Raw genomic sequence first — 25,734 nt, 5'->3', positions numbered from 1 at the left:
CGCTTCTGGCAAGGCCATGGGCCCGAACGGCATTCCTATCGAGTTGTATAAATTGCGACCGGACGTACTGGCACCCCACCTCCGCGCAATGTTCCTCGCGGCTCACTCGCGGGGCTCCCTCCCGCCGGACCAGCGTCTGGCTACCATCGTAGTTATCCACAAGGAGGGCAGACCGCGGGACCGGGTTACATCCTACCGGCCTATCTCGCTCTTGAACGCGGAGCCTAAAATCCTCGCCAAGGTGCTCGCTAACCGGCTGGTCGGCGTGGTGGGCGATTTGGTCCACCAAGACCAATCCGGCTTTATTCCCCATCGCAATACGGCCCTTAATCTGCGGCGCTTGCACGGGGTGCTCGCGCGTGTTCCGTTCGTGCGGGAGCCGGCCATCTTGGCGTCCCTGGACGCCACCATGGCGTTCGACACGCTCGAATGGCCCTACATCTGGGCAATGTTGGCGAAATTTGGATTTGGCCCGGGATTCATCAGTTGGGTCAAATTGTTGTACTCGGACCCATTGGCACAGGTGGTGGTGAATGGTCGAGTCTCGGCCCCATTCGTGCTGGGACGGGGCACGCGACAGGGTTGTCCCCTGTCGCCGCTCCTTTTTGCATTGGCCTTGGAACCCCTGGCGGAGTGGCTGAGGTGGCACCCTTCTATCCGAGGTCTCCGTTGGACCCCCGAGTATGAGGACCGCGTGTCCCTCTACGCTGACGACATCCTTTTGTACTTAGCCTCCCCGCGCAAATCACTGATTGTCCTGGTCGATGTTCTGCGCTCCTTTGGCCGTAATTCAGGCCTTGTCATCAACTGGGCTAAATCCTGTGTCTATGTGCTTTCCGGGAAGGCTCTTGTCCTCCCTCGGGGCTGTCCGATCCAGATTGCCTCGCAGGGATTTCGATACCTGGGGGTCTATATTACGCTGGACCCGGTGGCCCGCTACGAGCGAAACTTGCTTCCCCCCCTCCAGCGCTTGAACGAGGACGTCGCGCGCTGGCGGCGCTTGCCGCTTTCGCCGCTCGGCCGGGCGGCATTGTTCAAGATGATGTCATTGCCGCGCTTTTTGTACGCTCTCCAGAACACTATGGACTTGGTCCCGGCGCGCTACTTCCGTGAGGTGGAAAGCTTACAGCGCCGTCTGTTTTGGGACGGGAGGCCGCGTATAGCCCTGGCAAAATTGACGCTCCCGTGGTACGACGGAGGGATTGCCCTCCCGGATATTAAGCGGTACTACTGGGCCTCCCAGTTAGCTGCAATTAATCACGGCTTCTATGGGCCCGCCCTAAACCCGGCATTTGAAATGGACAAAATGCTCCTGCCCGGTGGCGACTACAATCGAGCGCTCTACACTAGCGTGCCCGATTCCCGCTTGACGGGACCCACGCGTGTCATGGTGCGAGTATGGCACGCGGCTAATGCAGCTATGGGATGGAAGGACCGTTTGACCCGGGCGTCACCGTTGTATGCCTCGGAGAGGCTTGGCTCTTTGTGGACCTCGAAGGGCTTCGAGAGGTGGGACATGATAGGCATCAGTACAGTGGGAGATCTCTGGACGAGGGGAGGATTCAAAACATTCGAGACGCTGCAGGCGGAGTTTCAGCTGCAGGGCAGTGAATACTTTCGCTACCTGCAGGTCCGTCACGCACTGGGTTCCGTCTTCCCAGACGTGGCCTCCATCCCGGAGTCCTCCCCCCTGGAGGATAGAGTGCTAGATGGCCACGTTCCGGACAGCACGATCTCCCTCATTTACAAGAAATTGATAAATGACCGCTCGGGCTTACTGACTGGCCTTCGCGAGGCTTGGGCTGCCGATGGGCTGGAGTTGGACGACGAGGACTGGATTTCCGCGGTGGCCTCTCCGAAGGAGGTGGCCATCCCGGCTCGCCTTCGCTTCGTCCAGCTTAAGATACTCCACCGGGTGTATATGACGGGGCCAAGGCTTCTGCGTATGGGCTATGCCGAGGATGGATTGTGTAAGCGTGGGTGTGGTGCTTTGGCGACCTTTTTACACATTCTGTGGGAATGTCCGAGGGTGGAGCGATTCTGGCGTGGTGTGCATGAGGTCCTGCGAGCGGTTACACATGTCGCACTGTTGCCTGAAGCGAGGAGATGTCTGCTGAATGTGTGGGAACCGACTGATTACTCGGTTCCGCAGACGCGATGGGTGACTCTGGGATATATGATAGCTAAACGTGACATTGCTCAGCTGTGGGGATCCCAGAGACCCCCGGCGGTGTCGGCCTGGAAAGAACATATGGATTGGTGCATGTTCCGAGAAAAGGTGGTATATGTGGCGCGGGGTAAGCCTGGGGCATGGGTGAAGATATGGGGCCCCTGGAACGCCTACCGCGGGGGTATTTGCGAGCCGCCGTTGTTGCCTCCTGCTTCACCAGCTCCATCCCCATAGTTGACCTCCTCCCTCAGCCCTGGGCACATTGTTCTCCCAGTCCCGGATCAGTTTCCCTCCCCCTCTCTGGATTTCTTTGGGTGGTTGGGGTCCCCCACTTGAGGAGCACGTGTCGTCATTTTCGATCGTGGGTTGCCTTGCGGGTGTGGTTTTATGTTGTTGTGTTGTATAAAACGAAACCGTATTGTGGGTTCAGAGCTATGTGGCCCACGTTGTTGACACCTCCTGCTTTATCGTCTATGCAAAGCCAAGTGCCTCATTGTATGTATGTCATTTGCTTCTGTCACTTTAGCGGCCGGCCGGAAGGTTGTAGGCCCATACTTGTATATATTTGAGATTGCAATAAACGGTACTCTCGTGGGTGTGGGCCCTTCAAAAGCTTAACTCTAAAGTATTGAACTTGAACTCCTGCTAGAAGTGTTTTTAATCTTGTAAAATTCAACCGCGACATTCTCCATAGGCTTTAATAGAGATCCCGACAGTAGCTTTAGCCACTGCACGCGTCTCCCGTGGGTCCCCTTCCTCACTACCTTGGGTGGTTTCACATGGGGCCAGCGACCCTAAATGCCCTAGGCATTGTCTGTAGAATTGTCGTGGTTCTTATACCACTTTTTTGATATATGGTTTGGTCCCCCCCTGGGGCCCTATGATTCCAGTGCTATGTATTGTAACTATCAATGCTTGTTTGAATTGTATCTTTACCTCTAGCCTCATAAAGAGACTAGTGGGATTATTCTTAGAATAAATACATATATTTTATTTATATACCTGTGTGGACTACTCTTTCATTTGGTTATTCAAGAGGTTATCTATGGTAAAACAATAAGCTTAACACTCCTTCAAGACTTAGCATGAAGGCTGCTCTCCACAGCTACCACTAGGATAGCTTTCTTTAAAGGTTGTCTTTAACCTATCACCATAAGAGTCGAATTGGACTGGTGCAAGGTGTCCCCTATAACTAGTGGACAGCATATGCCAGGCCAACTTCTCACATCAACCATTCTAAAAACACAGATGTGGCCATTGACACTCAATAATTCCCTCAAGACTCCAAACAATATTTTTCTTTTAGACATCTTATTAATCAAAATATATTTGCTATTGAAAAGAGTTTGCATCCTAAGAAGGTCCTGTATTCTGGAGAAAAATAAAATATTGGAGTAGTTGGATCCGACTAGGCAACTCATAGTGGTCCTTCAATTAGGGGTCAGAGTCATTGAAAGGACTGTGGGTGGTTCACAACAGAGGCAGGTTAAGGTCAGCCCTGTCCCTTGACCCTATAAATGTTAAGAACGTGTTACACTTTCAAAGGGTCTTGTTGTTTTTTTTATTTTTTCTTGGTGGTTGCACACACCCAAAGGCGAGTGCTACTGACTTATGCAGATGCTTCACCCTCAAAGCACAATCCTCTGTGTGGCTACATGACGTATATTGTCCTATCGTCAAAGGCATTGCGCATTTACAAGCATCCTTCATCTTTTCAGGAGCATTCCTTCCCCAGGAATCTGTAGACTCTATGAATTGTTTTACTCACTTTTTGACACAATCATTTTCTGCTGTTGAGCCCTCAGACCCCGCTGTGACCTGTGAGGACCATTGCTTCTGCACCTCCACGAGATACCATTATGGATAGAATATGTCCTGTCCTTTTCAACTACTTTATTATGAATCCACTCTGAAGTGCATTCAAGATAGAGATAAGACTCTTGGGCCCAACACCATTTATTTACAGAGTTTTGTAGCGCTTGGGCTAGGTCGCTTGGGCATCAAAGTGCAGGAGAGCAAGGGTACCGTATTCGCGTGTTGCATTGTGTAAAACATTACTGAAAATTGCAGCAACAAGCAAGAGGTAGATAGGAAACTGTGAAAGTTTTTTTACATTACATACAGTGCAGTATTTTGCTAAAGGAAGCAGACTGAACTAAAAAACAGACAAGATGAAACCTCAGTGCCTCCCTCAGAAAACAAATTTGGGACAAGGCGGTCAAAAATGGAAGGGCCCAGCAGATAACTTATTTTAAAAACCGTGAAAAAATGGGGCAAATTCTTTACTTTATAGTAAGAGACAGTTCTAGTTTTAATACCATCCAGCAGATCAGGGATGAGAACGGGATCCTATGACCAATCCAGTTGTGATTTGTGACGTCTTCCGTAGTTCAACCCAGACCTCTAGAGTGAGAACTGTTTCTCTTCCACCAAGGACATTTTTCGATTCAATGGGCAACATTTTGATCATAAGGCGACTCCTATCCAGCGCTCCAAATTAGAGGCACCCATAACCCTTCTGGTCGAAAATGCCATTGGTTCCCTTGCCAGGGGGAAGGCTTTGGGTCTCGACCAGATACCGTTAGAGTTTTATGCCATCTTCTCGCAGACTCTGGCTCCGGTGTTAAGGGATTTATTTCATTCTTATGATTTGTCTGGCCAGGTCCCCCAGTCCTGGAAGGAGACAAATTTCGTCACTAACCGAATATTTTAATTAATACCTTTTCTAAGATCTATACACGCGTTCTCGCCAATCGGCTATACATTACCATCTCAGAATTGGTTGATCCAAACCAACATAGCTTCATCCCAGGCTGGGACACAACATTGCATGTCAATATGCCAATAACGGCCCTGGAGGTGGGCTCTTTTGGCGGGGGCATGTTGGTATGATTTGTTTGGACGCTTAGAAGGCCTTCGATCAGGTCTCCTGGCCCTTCCTTTGGGGGATCCTAGAGTGCACCGGCTCAGGCTCAATCTTTGTCTCTAGAGTGAGGTGCCTCTACTCTGGTCTTAAAACATGGATCCGCAGCACTGACTTATTATCAGATATCATTTCTAGTCTCTGCGGTACCTGGCAGGGGTGCCCTCTCTTGCCTCAATTATTCACGTTATATATAGAACCGGTTATTCAATCTCTTAAACGGTTGAAAGAGATACAGTCTGAGACTGCATCACTATGAAGCTAAAATCCTGGCCTACGCGGATGAAATTGTCGTCTTGACCCCTGCTCCGAACAGAGGCCTATGCACAGTAGTTGCAGCGGCCCAATCATTTGGAGAAGTCGCTGGTTACAAATTAAATTCAGATAAGACTCAAATCTTATCCAATGTGGCTCCTCTTGGTCAGGATGAGAGATGGGTAAAGTTATTGGTGCTTCTTGGGGTCAACCTAACTATTAACATCTCGGAGATTCTGGAGAATAATTATGGGAAGTTGTACCACCATTCCGTAGAAGTTTTTTCTAAATGGAATCGTTTTAATCTGGGCCTAATTGGCCACTGCAATCTTATTAAGATGATTATCCTCCCACAGTATTTTTACATTTTTTGTTGCACCCCACTTTTTCTCCCAGTGGCTTTTTCACTAAAGTGGAGGCATTATGGCAGAAGTTTATTTGGTGTTACCGGAAGCCTCGCTGTAAGATTCAGTTCTTGCAACAGCCTAAGCCAGACGGTTGGGTCTCATTCCTGGTTCTGAGGTTTTATCTCTTGGCATAATTGTTTTCACGCCTTCGGTTGGTTTTGTGTTGGGGGTGTGGCCACAGGGTTGTATGTTCACAGAGTTCCTTTCGCTTGGCGAATTAACAGTCCTCAGTGTGGGCATCGTGGACACATTATACTTTAAGCGAACTTGCAAGACGCTAAACATTTTTCAACTCATGTGGGGTTCCTTTAAACAAATATTTTCTGGTATCACTCCGTTTAATCATCTCACGTATCCTAATCTTCCTTATTGATGGTTTCAGGGAGACCTGGGGAAGGGTTAACCTCTCGAATTTAGGTCAACTATTTGAGGGCGATGTTCTGTCTTCTATCTTCATTTGGGAATATACAGCAACAGTTCTCTCTTCCTTATACAGTCTTTTATAGATATCTGCACCTGCAGCACTTTATCTTATGTCTTAAAGAAGAATATTTAAGTTGTTCTGATAACCCAGGCCTGGACCTCTAAGGAAAGGACCAATAAAGAGAAACAGTGGCTGGTCTACGAGTTAATATATCTATTTTCTAAGGATCATTTGGATGATCTGTTCTAGCTGAGGGCAAATAAGTGGAGCGATCTGCTCAATACAGAAGTATCGGTTGCTAACCTCTGATGCAGCAATGTGTCGTCTCACTCAGCTTTGAATGTGTGAAGTATTAAGGGGCATCATCTCAAATGTATCAACAACTGGTATTATACACCTCACCATCTCTTCGTAAAGAAGCTACAGCCAGAGGACCGCTGTGGGCTTGTGGGAGCTAATGCGGTTCATGGCTTGCATCGTGTTCTATTTTGCGTTTGTATTGGGAATTTGTTTTCGGCAAGTTGTATGGCATCTCTAACCTTGCGGTTAGACTGATTTTGGCACGTTTATGGCTTTCTAGTAAGCCTCCCGATCCGTGGATTTGGTGGCAGGAATTTTTGAGCATAAGCAGATTGGAGATGGTGCTAATCGAGAACGATCCTCGAAGGAGAAAGCTGGGCCGGATTTGGAACGACGTTCGGGGTCGGTTGGCTGATGCTGCTGCCTCACAGGACTTGTCTGCCCAGCTCTTCTTTCCATTCTTCCGCCACGGAGCTCCCCTCCACCTATGCACTGCTGTGTATTGTATTCATAGTTGATTTTTCTCCTTATGACCAATGTTGTTGGTTTAGTTTTGCCGCTAATTTTTCTCTTACCTTATTTGCTGTATAAGTAATGTATTGCGTCCCTTTGCATTTGCCATTTGTTGCTTTCTTTGCTATTCAAAAATGTATAAAAATGTATTTAAAAAAATCAAATGCAAAAATATTGTAAGGTGATATACCCAACATCACTGTTATGTAAGGAAAGGTCCCTCTTAAGTAGCTATTGAAGTAGAGTGGGTGAGGCAGAACAGTGGGATCACCTCAGATCCTCTGTCTCCACAAACCAGAAATTAACTACCAGGAAGTGCCACCTTCCTTGCATAATGTTGCTTAAGTAGAAATGTGTACCGTACAATTCACAAAAACCAACGCAGAGTGTTTTACAGTCCTGTGTGAGAACACCAGAAATTGGAAACCACAGTATCTGTGGTTCCTGCAGCTACAACCCCCACGAGTAAGCGCATTGTATTCACTCTCCAAGAACCTACCGCATGGTCAAAGGCAACACAGTTGATGACCATAAAGTTGGCCAGGTTGTACTTGTATGGTGTGTAGTTTCCATGCCAGGCCACAACATTAAATGGGGAGAAATCCTGAAAGAGTAACAGCATCAAAAGGTCAAACACAGGTTCCCGACACAAATCATATAGAACACTCAGCCATTACACATCATAGTACACTCATGCATTACAAATCACACTATACACACACCCATAACACATCATACTGAACACTCAGCCATTAAACATCACACTGTACACTCAGCCATTAAACATCAAAACGTACACTCAACCACTACACATCACATTATGCACACATCCGATATACAGCATATAGTACACTCAACCATTACACATCACATTTTTTACACTCAACCATTACGCATCACACTATACACTCAACCATTACACATCACACTATACACTCAACCATAACACATCACACTGTACACTCAGCCATTAAACATCACACTGTACACTCAGCCATTACGCATCACATTATACACTCAACCATTACACATCATACTGTACACTCAGCCATTAAACATCACACTGTACACTCAGCCATTAAACATCACACTGTACACTCAACCATTACGCATCACATTATACACTCAACCATTACATTTCACACTGTACACTCAGCCATTACACATCACACTGTACACTCAACCATTACGCATCACATTATACACTCAACCATTAAACATCACACTGTACACTCAACCATTACACATCACACTATACACTCAACCATTACACATCATACTGTACACTCAACCATTACACATCACACTGTATACTCAACCATTACACATCACACTATACACTCAACCATTACGCATCACATTATACACTCAACCATTACATATCACACTGTACACTCAGCCAATACACATCAAATAGTACACTCAACAATTACACATCGCAAAGTACACAAAACCATTAAAGTGTATATATTTTGCATCCCAATGCGGTACTCATAACCGAGCTGAAGAATTATGGTGTGTTCTTTGCACATTTGTTGCTTTATTTGTTTAGCTGTTATTCTTTTCCATTTGCTTCATAAATTACTGAGCACTGACAACTAATGATAGGGATTAGTGAGCTATTGTTTACAGCTCAATAAAAAACTGCACAAAAAAATATAATTGTTATTTGAAGAGAAATGTAGAAACCAAGCTGGGTGTAAATTAACTAAAGAACAGAAAACTGTTGCAATGATTATCTCCCTGAACCCGCTTCGATGCTTTGATCCTGGTTCAGTTCCTGACCACGCGCCTCTGTTTGGGATAAATGGAACTACCTGTAAGGAATGTTCCAAGTTTATGTAAAAAATATAAAGTTACTGAGTAATTGCTACACTTAGTTGTCATTTTAGTACAGACGCTGCCATATCTCATCTATTAATATCTCAGTAACCAGGGATTCTTCAACGCTGCTCGGTCGTGCCTTACGGCTGGTTGTATTCCATAACCTGTGATGTTGAGCACCTTGAATGAGTCCCTACAATCAAAGACTATGAACAGGTATGTGCCCTTGTCATGATGCATCCACCATGATGAACGCAGGATCTGCATGCCTCGAAAATACGGATTATAGTGCACGCCTTCTGAACTTGTCCCTGGCAGGGATAGCAGGGCTTTTCTTTATGATATAGCTTTTCTTTCTGCAAGGTCAGATCCAAATGGGTGGCCATGGGTTCCCACATGTTGCCAATGTGAAAGCCTCTTTTTTTTGAAGTACCCAGAGGGATTATTGCAACGTCATTATTTTTCAACAAGTATTTAATGCCAAAGGGAAAACATATTTAGAGATATAATTGATATACTCATGATGGGTACATTTGTGCCTTTTGTTTTGGGACAAAATCCTTTATTGTTGGTCTTTGTCACAAAAGTCTTATGGAAGAGCAGAAATGGCTGAATCCTGGTCTTCGCAACTCTAAGATCTGGAAGGTTGGCCCATGGTAAATTTGAAAGCTCACTAGTTCACAAGGTTCCTATTGTCTCAGTACTTACCAAGTACAAACACAAGGAGAACTATTTTATTGAATTTAAAGCAAACAACAAGTTAGGTGTAGTGAACTTTACTAAACTTTGAAGAAACTAATTTAAAGGCAAATAATCTGCCCGTGTTATTTGTGACATTTATTTATTTTTGGGGTTTTGTTGTGCACCCAGTTGCCCTAATCTTTGGACCCTTAAAAAAGAAGGACCCGTCAGAGCCCAAGCAAACATGAAGCAGGTTATCCATCAATGTGATGTGGCAGTCTCTGACAATTGACGACCATCAACGACAATGCTGTCATTGCAAACATTCCTGTTCCACCATAATATAACACCGTTTCACCTCCATAACAGTGCACCTACCAATACATCAACTCCACCAGCACACATCCCTAGTACCATCATCCCCAGTACTGCCACTCCCTAGACCACGATTCACAGTATTACTATCTGTCACAGCGCACATCGCAACACAATCTCCCCAACACTGCCACCCTGATACTAGCACCTGCAGAACCAGTACCTGCTCCCGCACCATTCCCCATTCAACCGTCCCAGTACTACCACTTTCAATCCAACTACCCACCACCTTCAACAGTGCCATTTCCAAAAACAGCACCCCAATACAGCCCTTCCAAAAATCATTACCCCTTGCCAAGCTGCTCCTAATACCACCAACACAGTACCACCACGGACATAGTCCCTTCGAGTACCACCCTTCCCAATACCCCATGGAGTACTAGTTTCAAAAGTGCCACTCCTGATGTGTCCATTTCCACAAGAACAACCTTCAACGCAAGGGCTACACAACACCCCACAGCCAATCATAGGATTCACATCTATAAATCATACAAAAAGTCACTCTTCAAACAATAGTACCCACTCCGACCACCCCAATATCTTAGTGCCTAACCCTTCCATCCCCTTCGCCAGACCTTGTTACCTGTTCAGCAGCAAAGAGCTTGCCCTGGTACTTGTTGATGACCCTGTAGCCCCCTTTCACCTGGCGATCTTCATACCATGCAACAGGTGCCAAGAAATCCCGAGGGTTCGCCAAACCATTCGCCCCTTACAATGACATAAAAGACAGTGGCATAAAAGACTATTACCTATTCGGTACACAGAAAAGTATGAATTTCTTCATGCAGTTAAATCAGTAACACTCTGGAAATACTTTCAGGGGGAACCAGGAGCTAAATCGAACCAAGTGTTAGCTAGTTTATGCTTAGCATTTTCTTTAAACAGAGTGGTGCTACAATTTGTTTATATGCCCCTGGGACCCTTATTCAGTGGTTTTGCATCCTTTAGGTAGTGCTGACATGACAACATCACAATTCACCTAATGCGCACAATACAGTTGCAGTTGCAGACTGCAGTGCACTTCAAACAGTGGTGATGAGTGAGTTACTATAATAAATGCGTTGGTGTAAAAATCTGCAGGTCCATGCAGTGATGACTCAGAGTGGTATGTTAGGTAAAGGTTCTTCGGATTTGATTGCAAAGCGTTGTGATTTATCAAATTTGGGGGTCACTTTTTTCCAGTAATGTAAAGAAAAAGGATATTTTTCAGATTCATTCTCAACCCACAAGGTCCTTTGAGTCTCTTCTGAGATTGTTGTTGAGGATGTCTATGTTTGTCAAGAGTTAGATTGCTTTTGAGGTGCTAAATCTTATCCACTCGGACTGTACTGAACTCATAAGCTTAGGAAACGGTGGAGGGTGATGCCTTCTTAATTGGTCCACGTCAGTGGATAATCAACATCAAGAACATTGCTCAGAATGAAATTACTTGTGTTGTTTTTATTTCTGGCAGACAAAACAGGTATAAATTGTGAGAGGAAAAGCAACAAGCCGACACGTGTTTCGCCCTTTCTGACAGCTCATTCCTCCGATTTCCCTGAGACCGCAGAGACTCATCTATTTCATCCGCAGGAAGACCTTGTTATTTACTGAAAACCGCCTTGAAAAAGCCCAAGGCCAATGGGCCACTAGGGCGAAACACGTGTCGGCTTGTTGCTTTTCCTCTCACAATTTATACCTGTTTTGTCTGCCAGAAATAAAAACAACACAAGTAATTTCATTCTGAGCAATGTTCTTGATGTTGATTATCCACTGACGTGGACCAATTAAGAAGGCATCACCCTCCACCGTTTCCTAACCTTACCTTTTCAATGGCTCTTGGGTGTAGCCATTTACGAGGATTGTGCCACATATAAAATTGGGCCCTAACAACTGTAGCGCCGTAAGTCCAGAACTTTCCACCCATACAGCTTCTCATGAACTCATAAGCTGTTTGTGACAAGTTACCAAACACAGCACCAAGGATATTCTGAGAAGTGCCAGAAGGAGAAGCCTCAATGACGAGCCTTCTCCAGGTTTTCACCCAGACTCTGGAATTCCAGCCCAAAGCAAATTTAGGATGGTCTTTCCTCTCCCACTTACTGAAGGAACTGAAGGCCCTTTTCTTGAAGGAACACCTCCTCCTTAAGTAAACAGATCTAGTTTGCCAAAGCCCTGGATGTCACATTTAGAGACAGCCCTAATTTTGTTGGTCTCTGTACAATAAAAACTGAGGTTTGTGAGACTGACTCACACACACACACACGCAACCTCTTTACAAGAACTAATGATCTACTTAGTCATCTGCCTCTCTTGCTGTGTTTCCTGGCAGAATGTGGCTTCTCTACAGTGATAACACATAATGTGTGCTTCCATGTCACCTCCTGCACTTCCTAACATCCATCCCACAAGATAACGGCGTCAAGGAGTTTGCGAAATACACACAGTATTATTACCAATAGGCCCCAGATCGGGCAGCTCAAAATGGGCCCCGTACACCTCCAGGATGTATCCTCTGGTCTCGCCAAAAACCTCCACGCTAAAGCGCATTCCTTGCTGAAAAGAGCAGGAACATAAAATGGAGAATTAGTGTCATTAAGTTACTTTTGTTGTTTCTTGACATGACTAGTAAAACAAGCACTGGCAACGCCAACAGGTCTTTCCTTTGAGACCTATTGGCAAAAGAGTGAGGGTCGGTTTTACTGCAAGAGGAGGCCATTTTCTTTACTGGGAATCGTCCGGCCACATTCCTGCTTTTAGCACTTGTAAATAAACAAAGCAAAAATATAAACGGTCTTAAATCGTGCCTTGAAAACTTTTTTTTTTTTTATAAGCATTATTTATTGAGTTTATGAAAGACCAAAAAGATATAACTAATACCAGCTGTTTGCAAGGACGTTGCGCAAGACAGGAACAGGAAAAGCTCACATCCACATAGGTGCACCCATAGACAGTCAAAAGCAGCATCGCACCCATTCCAGTCCTCGAGTGCTCAGCAGGGGTGTCAATCTTCCACCACCCCAACCCATTTGCCCCACATTCGATGGAACTTCTTTGGGCATCCTCTGGCCTCATATAGGGGCCGCTCCTGTGCAGTGCACCAATCTACCCCCTGCGCCAGCCCCCCACGGCGGGAGCAACGGAGCTCAACCAGTTGGCCGCAATGTCTCTCCTGGCCACCATCAGAGCCGTGTTGAGAAAGAGTTTTTCAGCTCTGGAACCGATCATCCCCTCTGAGATACCCAGGAAAACAGTCACGGGGTTGAGGGGTACCTCCCAGCCCAGGACCTCAGTGAGTTCCCCTATTATTGATTCCCAGTATTGTGTGATTGCAGAGCAAAGCCATACCAGGTGATAGAAGTCGGCCTGGGGATGGGTGCAGCGTGGACAGGATGCGTCTGGTCGGAGTCCAGCACGATGGAGACGCAGCGACATAAGATAGGCAGTGTGGAGGTAGTATACCTGAACTAGGCGCAGTCTTGCTGATGCTGTGACTGTCTTGGGGGCCATCAAAGCATCCCTTCAATCAACATCATCCAGGGATCCAAGCCAACCCTCCCATCTGTCTCTGAGGTGTGATAGTGTGTTAGGGGTGTTGTTGACAAGGGAGCGATAGATACGGGAGATCCCTCCCTTCCCTAGGTTACTGGTCATGGTCTGGGCCTCGAGTGAGCTATATTCTGGCAGGGAGGTGCCTTCGGAGATGTAAGAGTGAAGGGCATGTCACAGCTGCAGGTACCGATAGAACTGGGATGCGTGAAGAGAGCAACGAGTCAGTAGTTGTTGGAAAGTGTGTAAGTGACTCCCACCCCAAACGTCCCCCAGAAGCGGAATGCCAATGAGATCCCATAGTCTAAAACCGCAGAGATTGGCAACCTCTCTGAGTCGCGTACCGCACCACAATGGGGTATGTTGAGTCAGTTTGCCTGACCAGTGGGTGTGACGCAGCGAGGCCCGCCAGGCCAAGAGCACCCCGCGGGTGACCTCAGGTAACGTTTGGGGAATGGTGCATCCATACAGCATCCCTTGAATGGTGGCCAAGCCCAGGGTGTGCAGCTCTAAGCGGTATGCCGGGTCAGACCAGCCACAGTTAAACCAATCGCCAGATAGTAAAGATAGAGGTTTGTCATCCCCAGACCACCGTCATAGGGAGGGATCCGACACTGAGCAAGGGCTAGCCGAGGTCTCCGGCCTCCACACAAGAACTTAACGGGCGTGCCGCCCTGGCTCTCGGAATCACGACCTTGAGAAAAGGAGGTGCGCATTCTGCAGCATATAAAGGAATCGGGGCAGGATCATAATTTTTAACAGTGCTATTCTGCTCAGAAGGTTCAATTGCAGAGTTTGCCACATGAGGAGATCAGCCCAAGCATTTTTCACTACTGGGGTGACGTTGAGTGACCAAGCGAGATCAGGGAGGAGGGTGACCCAGATCCCCAGATACTTGAAGGACTGTCGCCGATCAAAGCACTTTCTTGAAAGGTGGAGAGGGATCAGAACAGACTTAGCCGAGTTCAGTCACAGGCCGGAGGTCTGCTCGAAAAGACGCAGGGCCCGGAGGCAACAGGGACCTGATCGAGCCGGATCCGCTAAGAACAACAGGACATCGCCGGCATAGAGGGCGATATTATCCTCCTCGGACAAGACAAGCAAAGGGCTCCATCGCCAGTGCGAACAGGAGGGGTGAAAGAGGGCACCCCTGCCTCGTGCCTCTTCTGATGGGGAAGGGCTGTGACAGGGCTCCTTTGACTAATACCTGGGCCCTCGGTTTACAGTAAAGCACCTTAACCAGGCCGCAGAAAGGGGCACCAAAACCCATTTCCAGTAATACTGCCTCCAGGTATCGCCAATCCACTGAGTTGAACGCCTTCTCGAAATCTACGAGGAGGAGAGACAAGTAGGGGGTCAGTTGTTGGCGGTTCGCTAGAGCAAGGTGGAGACGTCAGAGGCAGTGCCGAGTTCCTCGGGAAGGCATAAATCCGTACTGGTCATGGTGGACCAACGTGCCCAGGTAGGGTCGTATGCGGTTGGCCAGGACAGAGGCGAATATTTTGAGCTCCGTTTTAAGGAGGGATATGGGGCGGAAATCCGAGCAATGTTTCGAGGGAGGCTGGGACTTAGGGATCACCACTATGGTGGCTGTATCTGTCTCTGGGCAGAATGAGCCCCAATCAGACGCCTCCTGGAGGTGGGGAATCAGCGTTTCTCAGAAAGATGCATAGAACTCCCGCGGGAGTCCGTCTGGGCCTGGCGTCTTACCCGTAGCCATACGCGAAATGGCATCACTAATCTCCTCTGGTGTGACCGGGAGGTCTAGCGCCCCCGCCTCAGACTCACTAAGTTGTGGGAGGGAGAACTGTCCGTGGTGGAGAAGATCCGAGAGCGAGAGAGGGGGTGGCTGTGCATACTAGAGAGCAGAGTAGTAAGAGGTGAAGCATTGGGCCACCGCAACAGGGGCTCGCTGGGTCGCACCATCCGAGTCGATTACTTCAGGGATGATACGGTTGGCCATCGGGTAAGCGGCCAAACGGTGAAGGAGTTTCCCACTTTTATCTCCCCACCCATAGACTCGTGCGACAGAGGACCTCCATAGCAGTTTGGCAGCTTCCAAGGAGGCCTGCTTAATCTCGTCCCTCAGAAACGCCAGCCTCCTATCCTGAGCCTCGGTTCTCTCTTCCAGGGTTCGGGCCTCAAGTAGCGCAGCCTTGGCTTTTAGGAGTGTGAGATTGGAATCCTGTTTCGTACGTTGAAGTTTGAGTTGGCCTTTAGCGAAGCCTCGGATGGTGGCCTTCCCGGCCTCCCATGAGGTGCCCGCAGAGAAAACCGGCCTATGATTAGTAATGAAATAGTGGCAGAGTTTGTTTCCCACCCGCTCCCTGAAGTCCTTGTCCTGGAGTAACCAGGCGTTCAGCCGCCAGATCGGACGCAACGAGGCAGGGAGGCTGCCCATCCATATCGCCACTGGAGAGTGGTCCGATATCCCTCTAGGAAGGATGGTGACATTTTGAATTGCTCGACAGTCCGTGGCCGGTATGGAAACGTAGTCGAGTCGCGCATGTGTGTGATGGGATGCTGAAATGTGGGTGCATATGCGAGTGGTCGGGTGCCAGAGTCTCCAGGCGTCCCCGAGGTCTAAGGTGGTCGCCCAGTTTGACAGAAGAGCAGGCTGGGTGATTCTAGAAGCGGAAGGGGTTGTGTCAGTGTCAAGGTCTGGGGTCCATCACTGCGTTGAAGTCACCCCTAACGATGGTGGTCCCCAGAGACAGGGAGGCAACTCGTACAGCTAGAGACTGAAGTGTGGAGGTCAGAAGGGAGGGGGGGGGAATATACTGTGAGCAGGTTCAGAGGCCGGTCTCCCAGGCTCCCCTCCAAGACTACGAAACAGCCCCTGGGGTCATGAAATACTTTGGTCACCACAAGTGGGAGACCACGTCGCACCAGGACGGCCACCCCTCGCGATCCCCGGTTGAAGCCTGCATGCCAGACTCCGCCATAACTATAGCGCGCCAAGAAGGGGCAGCGATTGCCCACCAGGTGGATCTCCTGGAGCAGCAGTATGTCCACAGTGTGACGCTGGGCATAACGGAGGACCGCTGTGCACTTGACCTTATCCAATAGGCCGATAACATTCCAAGACATGATGTGAAGCGACGCCTGCACTGTGGAGGTTTCAGCTATAAGGAGAGTGGGGGAAGGACAGGACACCTAGCATGGGTGTTTGGTGTGAATGGAAGGGTGCATGCACGAGAGGAAATGGAAGGGTGCATGCACGCGAGGAAATGGATGCAATTCTGCATTGGTGGGTCTGGCGCATTGGTCATGTGACTGGGGATTTATGCTGGTACACAAAACAAATGAAGCAACAAAAACAAAACGAACAGGCACAACGGTCCCCTCCCCCCCAACCCTTCCCCCTCCCCCTCCCTATTCTTTACGAACGGAAGTATCTGTCGCCCTAACTAGGAAACACAAGAATACCAAACTAAAAACGCTTGGGACTGGGGAATCGTGGAGGACCCCTCCTCATATCAGGATGTTCAGTGATAATGTCCATCAGGAAACAAAGTAGTACAAGTTGAAGCGCAGCCTCAGGGTTGCAGAACTGACTGTGACCAGAGGATCGTGCTGGGCTCAGGACGGCCCGTGTGAAGAAGCGGACTGCGGGAGAGGTCTGTGTCCGCCAGATCTACCAGCGCCTTGAAAACTTTTTTTTGCATTTTTTACTTACAAGAGCCGAAAGCAGGAATATGGCTGGAAGATTCCCAGCAATGAAAAAGTCCCCCAAGTGCAGTGAAACCAGTCCCACCCTATCATAAAACAAAACTGCCTGTAGCCCCAGTTCAGCCCTGTTTTTAACCATGCTGTGCCCCGATGCCATGCAGCATGGATAAATCAGAAAACACAAAGCCTATCATGCAGTTGGCCACGTTAGTTTGTAGGCGCGTGCACCATACATGCGTGCGCCTACAAAATGCTGCTGCAGCTTTTCTCTTTTTATTTGCAGAGTTGGGAAAATGTGCAAAAGCTTTTTTTTATGCATGGGAAGGGGCCAGTAGCAACACAAAGGGACTAGGTGGACGGGAGTAGCTCTGGGGTATGGGCAGGGGAAGTAACGGGTGACCGAGAAGGAAGGCATAGGTGGAGGAAGCAACACGGAAGGTGGGAGAACGGAAGCAGCACAGAGAGCGGGGTTGGAGAGGAGAAGCAAAGGGCAAGATAGCAACGTGGGGCAGGCAGGTGAGAGTCACACGGGTGAGAAAACAAAGTAGGGCGCACACAAGGGCAAGTACAAATTGAAGGGGGCAGGGAGAAGCACACAGGTGACAGAGCAACAGTGATTGCAGGGGGAGAGGAGTACACATGGGAGACAGCTGAAAAACACATGCAATCTTGTGGATTGTTTAACTAAAAAGAGAGATAGTTCCTGATAAGCAAGCAGGTGAAGCACAGAAGCCAACCAATCAAAAGAAATGGTAAAGAGGCTAGGCTCCATGGGAGGGCAAACACAAGACTAACAATCTTGAACACAAATAAGAAGCAGACAAATTAGAGTGACAGGAAAACCAATCAATGGTAAGCAATGGGAGGGCTCCCAGGCCCTATATGTTCTTGGTAAGCCCACAATATGTCTTTTACATCCTAGGTACGACCAAAACACACAATAGAACCCAAATCATATCATGTCACTTTTATTCTGACAGCCTATGACAGAGGCTTACGAACAGACCACAATACTTAGAATTGCTGTACAGGAGGCCATGGAAATGGCCATGCCCTATTCACTACTTTGGGTTTATGTTTTTGTATTTTTACTCTATATGTGTTTTGCACATTGCAAACATGCCATCATAAAGGCTGTTCTGTTACCTATGTGAGCTGTCAACTTGTACAATGCTGAATTTTAGGACCTAGCTCCAAGAGGTGTTAAGGGTAGCTGTACACTGGAAGAATTGATGAGATGACAAAATGGAATGCAACACAAAGCATAGCACACACTTGGGAATGTAAAAACACATATGAACAGCACACAACCATTGCACATTGTAAATAATAATGCCAACTAATATCCTTCTCTCAGCTCTGAATTCTGACTGGCAGATTTTCTGAAGTGTGCGTTCCTCTATGTTTACCTGCTGCTGTTCTGCCACCTCATTCTCCACGATTTTACAGGTGAAGGGAAGACTTGTTCTTTAGCTGCCCAAGTACTAATGATGTCTTCATAATATCTTCTATGCCATGGCCAACGTCAGTTTTCCTAACCCTTTTTGGCCAAGTCTAGTGGGTGGGTGTCCTCTCCCTTGTACTCTTGTCCACTCTACGTGTGACCCAGAAACTTGAAAAACAAGCATTCGCAATGCAATAGGTCACGCATTTACGAGAGTTTGAGCTATTGGCAATGCAATAGCTTAAACTCTCGCAAATGCGAGACCCATTGCATTGCAAATTACTAGCGCCCATGCGGTGCTTTCACAATCATGGTGAGCGCCCATGCGGTGCTTTCACATTCGTGAGAGAGATGGCAGGATGGGTGAGAGAGATGGTAGCATGGGTGAGTGAGTGAGAGAGATGGCAGGGGGTGAGAGAGATGGCAGGATGAGAGAGAGTGTGAGAGAGATGGCAGGATGGAAGAGAGGGTGAAAGAGAGGGCAGGATGGGAGAGAGCGTGAGAGAGATGGGAGAGAGTGTGAGAGAGATGGCAGGATGGGAGAGAGGGTGAGAGAGATGGCAGGATGGGAGAGAGGATGAGGGCGATGGCAGGATTGAAGAGAGCGTGAGAGAGATGGCAGGATGGGAGAGAGGTTGTCAGACAGACAGCGAGAGAGTGGGAGGAGCCGCCGGCAGGCAGGAGTGAGAGAAGCAGTGACGCTTTACAGACAGAGCGAGGGAAGAAGGGAGAGATGTGATGGGAGGGAGAAACGGCCGCGATTACTGACACTTCAGGAGAGAGGGCGCGTGAGGAGAGCAGAGAGTGACAGTGTCAGCAAAGGATGGGAGGGCATGAAGAAAGGAGACGCTTGCAGAGGTGACAGGGAGAGAAGAAGAAACAGCCATTGGAGGAGGGTTAGAGGTGACAGGGAGAGAAGAAGAGACAGCCATTGGAGAAGGGTCAGATGTGACAGGGAGAGAAGAAAAGACAGCCATTAGAGAAGGGCCAGAGACAGCAGGTAATGGGTGAGAAAGGCGACATTGGCAGGGAGAGAGAGCAGTGACGGAAACACAGATCATTGGACATGAAGAGAAAAGGGTGTATGGTTGGAGGGGGTACTAAATGCGGCCGCTGCGGGGGGGGGGCGAGGTAGAAACAGAGAGAAGAGCTCCACAGCCAGAGGCAGAAGATGGGGTCAGGGTACAGGCGTGGAACGAGAGGAAATTGGGTACAAGCAACATCCATAAGAGCGAGTCCACGCGGACAAACCCTGCCAACCCATCCTGCCCCCCCCAGGCATGAATAACAGACAGTAAGGGCCCAGCTGCAGCTCGCCCTGGCCGCCCGCCAGCCCCAGAAGAAGGGCCTGTCTCAGCAGCCTGCAGGAAGAATGATTCACCGCGGCTGGCACAACGGGGCCTGTGTGCAGCAGCAACGACAGGCAGAGGGCCCTGCTTGTTTTGGAAGAGATGTATTGCACTGAAAAATAAAATTTACGAGGGCTTGAACCAGAAGAAGTGTCTCGCGCTGTCAAACAGACGCAGACAGCACAACGAGGTACGTCTGTGATCGCCGAATTGGTTTGCGAGATGTTTGTCCCGAGCATATTTAGTGCCTTGATGGTTACCCTGAAATTTTAACAGGGCACTGTACTGAAGTATTGTCTAAGTCAGCAAGACTCTCGAGATGACGCTGGCGGGATGGGGGCTATACGTGAAGGAGGAGGGTGGACATTGACTGCTGGAGAAGGAGGGTAGAAGTTCGAGGGGGAGACTAAGAAGATGGGTGAAAGACCTCTAAGAATGTGGATATGAGCGAGTAGCAGGGACGGGTTCACAAAAAGGTATTAATGGAAATTGGTTACTAGCTTCACCAAACTGCGCTGTAATAAAACCAATCCTTCTAGAAACAGGATCGGACCAAAAGCAGACGATTAAGAATGCTTCCGAACGTGCGTGCGCGAAATAAACAAGTGTGCTTAATGACTAGAAACAAGCAGCAGCTGTTTTCAAGCACACTCGTGCTTGTGGCGGCATCCGCCTTGCGGGAGCGAGCAGCGGCCAATTAGCATGCGTGACGCTGCTCGCTCCCGCAAGGTGGATGCCGCCACAAGCACGAGTGTGTGCTTGAAAATGAGCAGAACGTCATGGGGGGTAAGATGGAAATCCATACTACTGTTTGCTTGCTGCCATTACCTCTTGTGAATCGTGTTGATTGTCATCGATGGAATCTGACCGAAATGTACCTGCTGAGTTGTTTCTTTGTTTTATTGAAAAAAATAATAATAAAAGTATTTTTGAAAAAAGGAAAAAAAAGAAAACGAGCAGGGAGACTGCTAAAGGCCCTCAGATGCAGCGCATGCGCACTGCGTAGGCGAGACCTAATGAGTATCCGGGGAAAAACTGAGAGGGGGAGTGGGTGTGTCTGTGATAGAAACAATGAAAGAGAGAGACTACTGAGTTTAAGACCTGGTTTGAATATCACAAGCTCACAGTCGTTGGTTCACCCAGATCTTCGAATCACATGATGCTCGGAACACTCCTTTGTAACATCTACCGCCCCCGATCCCTTGGTGATAGTCCCTTCCCTTGCCATAATGTCATGACTAGGGGAGTGAAGAAGGATGATAGCATTTGCATGATCTTTTCATATACTAGTCGTCATTCTAGAAATCGTGTACTGAATGTGTTACATTCAGTCCCTGTAATGTTGCTCCCATCACTTCATATGAAGTTATCTGGTCAGAGGTCATGTCATAGTACTTCCTCACCCAATTTAATTTTGGTAAAGCAAAATGGCCAGAAAGACCTGATAAAAAGGAAGTGAGGGAGAACAGACATGCAGAACAGGAAGACATCTGCACATACGAAGGGAAGGAGACCCACACTTAAGTAGGAGGGAGTGAAAAGAACTGCATTCAGGAGTCTCTGTAGATGTGCACACCCACTGCATCTAGATGAAGTGGTCCTTGAACTATGGAATTCCGGGACAGAGCATGCACTGGTTGCCATCGGACAGACATGTGCATTTAAATCTGGGAGCCCACTTCGAAATAGCACAACTTTTAGATATTAGGTACATTATTCAATAAGCACTGGCTAAAGCAATAGGTCTTGCATTGGCAATACAGTGTGGGTGGGTAAAAGGAGGGGGAGGTGAAGTTTGGGTAACGGAACAGTTTTTAAAAAGTGCTACGAAGAGGTTAGAACTGGCCGCTTCATATTATTATTATTTGTTTTTACTTCTGGGTGGGGGCAAAAGGAACACGGACAGGTGGAAGGGTGTTAGAGGGGAGAAGAAACAGGGATGAGAGGACAGTTGGGAGAGAGGAGAAGGATGGGGCAATTGGGGGATGGTAAAAAAAAAAAGAGCTATGACATGGCCAGCATTGACCTTGTCATAACGCTTTTCAAATACTTTAAAAAAAGATATTACCTGTTCACCTGAATCACAGCTTGAGCAGCGGATGCCCAGCGGGCGGACACTAATTACATTTATTTAATCTGTGCTGCCCATTATAGAACATACGAGTCTCGCAAGCAAGAATGCATGCTCGTGTAGGAGAGACCTAAAAACACAGGCATTTACTTTGGAAGAAAGGGAGAAACAATTTCTTTCAATTAACATGGTCTTGTCCATGTCCAAGTTGCAATGGGACAAACTGGGAAGTATTGAAGGCTGCCACCTCTTTGTTTAATCTGAAACAAAACATGGATTTGGAGTGATATCTTTCGTTAGGCAGGAGAGTACACCAGCCTCAGAGGGACCCACACGGTGCACAGGTCTGGAGGGTCATGAGGTCAGACATTAAACCTGACCTGTTGGGACCTAAAGAGTTTTTAGCTCTAGTGACCAACTAGAAATGCATTTATTGGGTTTCACTTATCAAAATTAGCCTCCTGTGTCCCTTAGAGAGAGATACTATGTGAAGATGACATATGGAAGATGATGACATATAAAAACGTGTGGAAGGTACTAAAAGTTAGTGTAGTAGACAGTCTGGTGTGAGCACTACGTAGGCTTCCTTCTGCTGATTCTACTCTGCACTGGCCCGATAAATCTTTTTCTTCACTGACCAGTCATAGTGGGAGATGTAGATGATGAAAGAAGGAGAGGTGAAGATCCAGGCTGGAGTGTGAAAGAACAGAAAAAGCTACGGTAGAAGAGGACTGCTCAGAGAACCACCGACAACTCTCACCTGAATGACACAGATCTCGTTGGGCTCCACCAGCATCTTGCCAAATTCTGTCAGAATGAGGAGCTTGCCCTGCTGAGGCACTGAAAGAGACAAGGATAGGCCAGCTTACTACTCATTACTTAACAGTAACAGGTTTGATTTGCCCTTTTGTTTTGCTTTAGTGGAGCGAAGAGTATTAATAACACTACACAACTTTTGATGGAAACTGGTGCTGGATGGTCAGTGTTGGGTACGAAAGTCTTCTGGTGGTCTACATAACGCACTCTTCCTGGGCAACTGTGGTGCTAGCTATTGACTAGCCGGTCCTAGCAATGCTCCACAGTGGAGCAGCGATTCCCACCAGAAAGATACCAAAGGGGGCCACTATCTGGGGGGTTCTTTGCCCATCATGTTATGACGAGCAACTGTGCAATTTCAATATAATAAAGGTTTGTAGAGCAGGTTGTGTTTGATTCATGAAATAAAAAAGCACCATGTGCTAAACCAGCAATTACAGTTCACGGGTACCTTGAGCTTGCGGGTTCCATGGAGCCCCAGCATCCATAATTCTAGCACAACTATATATAGGTTTACAGTAATGTCTTCAATCGATTACAAACACAGCGATTGCGTTATCCGAATCTAAGATCTCATCTGGTCAGTTAAAACTCTTTTCCTGGGTGAACTGGAGGAGGGATCTGTGGTGCAGATGATGAAGTAGAGGGAAGGCCAAAGTGGGCATAAGTTGAGTGCACTCACCAAGGGTCACTGAGGGCTAAACCCAACCCTGGCATCAATCTGCACGACTTCATTTATGGGAGGTAACACAAAAAGAGGGCAGTCATTAAAGCTGGCCCTTTGCACAACCAATTCACAGAAGCTGGTGGACAAACCTGTAAGTGAGTGGTGGGACAAGGAAGTGATATTTAAGAGAACTCAGCCAGTGCACATAGGAGAAACGTGCATCAGGATCGGACCCGAGAACCAAAAGCAGCCCTGGCAAAAATGCTGAAACCAGCCCTCTCCCGTCATCTCTTTGTGCTATCTCTCTCTTCCCATCCATCCATTCTCTCTCTCCTCTCCCTCTCTGATATCTTTCCCTCTATCTCCCTGTCGTATTCTCTCTCTCTCTATTGAAGCTTCCACGTGCCTGCTGCAATTTATCTCCAGGAAAAGTGACAGAGCCACCAAGAGCAGCCCTGGGCTTTCAAAACTGGCCAAAGGACTCCAACCCACCAGGGAAATGCCTGGTGGAAGAAATGGCCTGTGCGACCCTGACGTGCACATGCCTTTTGTGTCATTGTAGCAAGCATTGACAAATACGTTCTGTTACAACCACAACCAGAAAATGGTAGGGGCTGGTGGCATGAATAGTGAGTGGAAGAGGGAACATGGAAACCTGATTGGTTCAAAACTGACTGGAGAGAGGCTTGAAAGAGAGAAAAGCGCTGAATAACATGCTCCACATGGCAGCAGACTAACATAGATTCTTAAACCTTACTCAAGAAAAAAAAGTCTAATTGCTTAAGGGAGAGCACTAATGGGATATTTAACATTAGACTGGACGAGAGAGCCTCATCCATGAGACTGGATGAGAGAACCTCATACATGAGACAGGATGAGAGAACCTCATCCATGAGACTGGAAGGGGGACCCTCACCCATGAGACTGGAAGGGAGAACCTCACCAATGAGACTGGAAGGGGGAGCCTCACCAATGAGGCTAGAAGGGGGAGCCTCACCAATAAGACTGGAAGGGGGAGCCTCACCAATGAGACTGGAAGGGGGAGCCTCACCAACGAAACTGGAAGAATATAGCTCCTTGCAACGCATTAAATTTGATTGCATGTCATTACAACGCGGTCATTACAATGACCGCGTTGTTAGTATGCAAAACCATTACATCGCAAGTCATTACAACGACTTGCAGTAGGGGCGCGCTGGACTTAGGAATAGTATTATTTACTATTCCTACTCCAGTTTGCGCAACAGCAGGGAAGGTGTTGGATTTTAAATCCAATACCAGTGCGCCCCCTGCTGCAAGTCGTTGTAATGACTTGCGATGTAATGGTACTACGTACTAACAACGCGGTCGTTGTAACAACCGTGTTGTAACGGCATTGCGTTGTGGAGACAGTGTTGTAAATGCTGTTTCCCGACTGGAAGGGGAAGCCTCATCCATGAGACTGGAAGGGGGAGCCTTATCCATGAGACTGGAAGAGAAAGCCTCATCCATGAGACTGGAAGAGAAATCCTCATCCATGAGACTGGATGGGAGAGCCTCATCCCGAGACAGGATGGGAAGGCCTCATCCATGAGACAGGGTAAGAGCGCCTCATCCATGAGGCTAGAAGGGGGAGCCTCATCCATGAGACTGGAAGAGAGAGCCTCATCCATGAGACTGGTTGGAACAGCCCCATCCAGGAGACTGAATGAAAGAGCCTCATCCATGACACTGTATGAGAGAACCTCAAGCATGAGCAAAATCTATGAGACTGGAAGAGAGAGCCTCATCCATGAGACTAGAAGAAAAAACCTCAGCCAGGAGACTGCATGGGAGAGCCTCATCCCGAGACTGGAAGAGAGAACCTGTCCTCAGGACACCCCCGTGCCGCATGGCCCTCCAGCTGTGTCTGTGCCCCCTCACTGCTGCTCGTTGTGCCGTTTTGCTGTTTTTGCCCTCCTGTGCCCTGACTGCTTGTCACTGTTGCCTCTGTTGTATTTAGTATTTGTTTTTTGATTCTGTACCTCTGTTTCCTGCTTCATTGCCTCCCCTGGTGTGACCCCCCGCTCCCCGATTCCCGCCGCCGTGACATCGCGGCCCGCCCCCTTTTCTTCTGTGTCCTCCCTGCTCCCGCCTCCCAGCTGCTCCTCCCTCCCACTTGGCCTTAAATGGAGACCGTGCGGCGCAGGTGAGTGTGACCTGTCCTCAGGACACCCCCGCGCCGCACGGCCCTCCAGCTGTGTCTGTGCCCCGTCGCTGCTGCTCGTTGTGCCGCTTTTGTCCTCCTGTGCCCTGACTGCTTGTCACTGTTGCCTCTGTTGTATTTAGTATTTGTA

General features: G+C 48.0%; 1 protein-coding gene across 1 annotated transcript in view; it reads right to left on the bottom strand.

The window, feature by feature from the left end:
* HGD (homogentisate 1,2-dioxygenase) overlaps positions 1-25,734 on the bottom strand; it is a 200,200-nt gene that overhangs the window by 38,535 nt on the left and 135,931 nt on the right. Inside the window, exons 8-11 of the mRNA XM_085621044.1 lie at positions 22,697-22,776; positions 12,308-12,407; positions 10,456-10,580; positions 7,492-7,596 (exon numbers count right to left, since the gene is read on the bottom strand). Of these exons, the coding sequence (XP_085477170.1) occupies positions 7,492-7,596; positions 10,456-10,580; positions 12,308-12,407; positions 22,697-22,776 (410 nt within the window). The remainder of the gene's footprint in view (positions 1-7,491; positions 7,597-10,455; positions 10,581-12,307; positions 12,408-22,696; positions 22,777-25,734) is intronic.

Source organism: Triturus cristatus, chromosome 8, assembly GCF_964204655.1.
Source record: "Triturus cristatus chromosome 8, aTriCri1.1, whole genome shotgun sequence".
In the NCBI taxonomy this organism is placed as follows: domain Eukaryota; kingdom Metazoa; phylum Chordata; class Amphibia; order Caudata; family Salamandridae; genus Triturus; species Triturus cristatus.
This window is presented reverse-complemented; position numbering and strand designations above follow the sequence as displayed.